This window comes from Antrostomus carolinensis, unplaced genomic scaffold (genome assembly GCF_000700745.2).
Source record: "Antrostomus carolinensis isolate BGI_N321 unplaced genomic scaffold, ASM70074v2 scaffold8334, whole genome shotgun sequence".
Classification (NCBI taxonomy): domain Eukaryota; kingdom Metazoa; phylum Chordata; class Aves; order Caprimulgiformes; family Caprimulgidae; genus Antrostomus; species Antrostomus carolinensis.
The window spans coordinates 2,962-5,860 of record NW_010310107.1 but is presented as its reverse complement, the minus strand read 5'-3'; the positions used below and the strand labels follow the sequence as shown (position 1 = coordinate 5,860).

Below are 2,899 nucleotides of genomic sequence, written 5' to 3'. Positions count from 1 at the left end.
AGAGACTTAGACTGAAGCTAAAAAATAAATTAAAAAAGATCAAAGGCTCTTACGTAGTTTTTATATCAAGTGGGCAATTTACAGAATAAACAACCCAGGTGCCAAATTGCTCAGGATACAGGTAGTTGTGCTGGTTTTAAAAACATTTAGTCCTTCAGTGCAGCTGATGCTGACGTGCCCGGGCGCTGCGGGACCCACCTGCTGGTTCTGCACAAACCCAGACCCACAGACAAGGCTTTTTTCCCCCTTTTTTTAAAAAAAATTGTTTTTAAAATCCCTTTCAACCCTTTGTCTCTCCAGCTCTCAGCAGTGAATTCATAGAATCATAGAATGGTTTGGGTTGGAAGGGACCTTAAAGCTCATCCAGTTCCAACCCCCCTGCCATCAGCAGGGACACCTTCCACTAGACCAGGTTGCTCAAAGCCTCATCCAATCTGTCCTTCAACACTTCCAGGGAGGAGCAGCCACAGCTTCTCTGGCCAACCTGTTCCAGTGTCTGACCACCCTCACAGTGAAGAACTTCTTCCCAATATCTCATCTAAACCTCCCCTCTTTCAGCTTAAACCCATTTCCCCTTGTTTTGTCATTAACTGCCCTTATGAAAAGTCCTTCCCCAGCTTTCTTGTAGCCCCTTCAGGTACTGGGAGGCCACTATAAGATCTCCCTGGAGCCTTCTCTTCTCCAGGCTGAACAGCCCCAACTCTCTCAGCCTGTCTTCATAGGAGAGGTGCTCCATGTTTGGGAGTCCGTGTTTGGGAGGAGGAGGGCTGACACCTGTGCTTTTGTCACCGCAGGCAGAGGAGTTCAGGACGGCCGTGCACATGCTGCTGGAGTGGCTCTCGGAGGCAGAGCAGTCCCTGCGCTTTCGGGGAGCGCTCCCTGATGACGCCGAGGCCTTGCAGTCCCTCATTGATGCACACAAGGTAGCAGGGAGCTCCAGAACACAACCTGAGGAAAATTTACAGGGGAGGATATTGCAAAATAATCACAGACTGGTTTGGGTGGGAAGGGACCTTTCAGGTCATCCAGTCCAACCCCCTGCAGTGACAGGGACATCTTCAGCCAGATCAGGTTGCTCAGAGCCCCGTCCAACCCAACCTGGAATGTTTCCAGGGATGGGGCTTCTACCACCTCTCTGGGCAACCTGGGCCAGTGTCTCACCACCCTCCCATAAGACTTCCTTCCTTACATCCAGTCTAAATCTCCCCTCTTTTAGTTTAAAACCATCACCCCTTGTCCTGTCACTACAGACCCTGCTAAAAAGTTTGTCCCCATCTTTCTTATGGCCTCCTTCAAGTATTGAAAGGCTACAATAAGGTCTTCCGAGAACCTTCTCTAATCCATTTGAACCTTTCAGGAGTTCATGAAGAAAGTGGAGGAGAAGAGAGTGGATGTGAATGCGGCGGTGGGCATGGGGGAGGTCATCTTGGCTGCCTGCCATCCCGACTGCATCACCACGATCAAACACTGGATCACCATCATCCGAGCCAGGTTTGAGGAGGTGAGTCCACCCGGCTTTGGTCCAAGCTGGTGATGAGAAGCAGTGGGTGGACACCACCACTGTGGATGGCCATATGGTGTTGGTTCCTGCCCCTGCTTTCCCACCTTGGGCTCATGGTCATCTCCTTGTTTCCAACAGGTTCTCACATGGGCGAAGCAGCACCAGCAGAGACTGGAGTCTGCACTTTCCGAGCTGGTGGCAAATGCAGAGCTTCTGGAAGAGCTTCTGGCTTGGATCCAGTGGGCTGAGACAACCCTGATACAGCGGGACCAGGAACCCATGCCCCAAAATATCGATCAGGTCAAAGCCCTCATCTCTGAACACCAGGTGAGCCCAGTGCCGAACACGGCAGGCACTCGGGAGTGGGGCAGGGGGGTTTATTCCTGCCCCTCCATGGAGGAGGCATTGGAAGTCCTCTTGGAAGTCCCTATCAAAACAGCATGTGACCCAATCAGAGTTGTCACCTGGGAGCAAAGCCAGCCCAAGGGATGAACTCCAGCGTTGGCAGGTCCAAGCTGGAACTGTGCAATAGTTTGACCACAAGCCCCCATCACTGGTGCTTAATGCACACACACAGAATCCCAGAATTGCCCAGATTGGAGAAGCCCTTTAAGATCATGGAGTCCCATCATGAACCCAACACTGACAAGTCCTCGACTAACCCATGTCCCTCAGCACTATGTCTACACGACTCTTCAATCCCTCCAGGGATGGGGACTCCACCCATGGGGCTTGCCCATCTCCTCTATGGGCTTGGCATATCCCAGCGAGGATCTGGAGTGACAGGAGACCAAAACCATCTTGAAACTGCAAAGATTCTCTTGTCCCTTCTGTATTTTGACAGTCCTTTATGGAGGAGATGACACGGAAACAGCCAGACGTGGACCGGGTGACGAAGACGTACAAGAGGAAAGCTACCGAGCCCCCCCACGGGCCTTTCATCGAGAAGTCCCGCAGCAACAGTACGTCTCTGCTCCATACTTCGGGTGAAACACTCTATGGTGGGAGGAAATGAAATGCATAGGAAACTAATTAACTTTGATTATCAATTAACGAGGCATCCTGTATTAACAACCACCAGGAAGGCAGTTGAAACTTGTCAGGAGGGGAAAATCCGGGTGGCGTTTACCGAAGCGCCGGTGCTGGGCTGTGCTGTGCCTGGGGAAGCTTGTGCTGGTGCTGCTCTTCTCTTTCTCTCTGCAGCTGCTCTGGGATGAGGGTTTGGGGTCCCTTTTTATGTTGTTTCTTGAGTCAGAGTCTGTTGTGAATTCCCAAGTGCAAAGGGAGCGCTGGAGGAGTTGGGTGTAGAGCCGTACGTCACCCTGTCCTCCTACCTGGGGACACCATGTCCCTTCAGAGAGCAGCCAGCGAGGCCGTGGGAGGTTTCCTATCTCAAAA

At 51.8% G+C, this 2,899-nt stretch overlaps 1 protein-coding gene across 1 annotated transcript in view; it reads left to right on the top strand.

Moving 5' to 3' along the window:
- Positions 1-794: 794 nt before the first annotated feature.
- Positions 795-2,899, top strand: part of LOC104523650 (microtubule-actin cross-linking factor 1-like) — a gene marked incomplete at both ends in the record, with an annotated part of 4,563 nt that continues 2,458 nt past the window's right edge. The window contains 4 exons of the mRNA XM_029084576.1: positions 795-923; positions 1,358-1,501; positions 1,640-1,828; positions 2,346-2,463. Of these exons, the coding sequence (XP_028940409.1) occupies positions 795-923; positions 1,358-1,501; positions 1,640-1,828; positions 2,346-2,463 (580 nt within the window). The remainder of the gene's footprint in view (positions 924-1,357; positions 1,502-1,639; positions 1,829-2,345; positions 2,464-2,899) is intronic.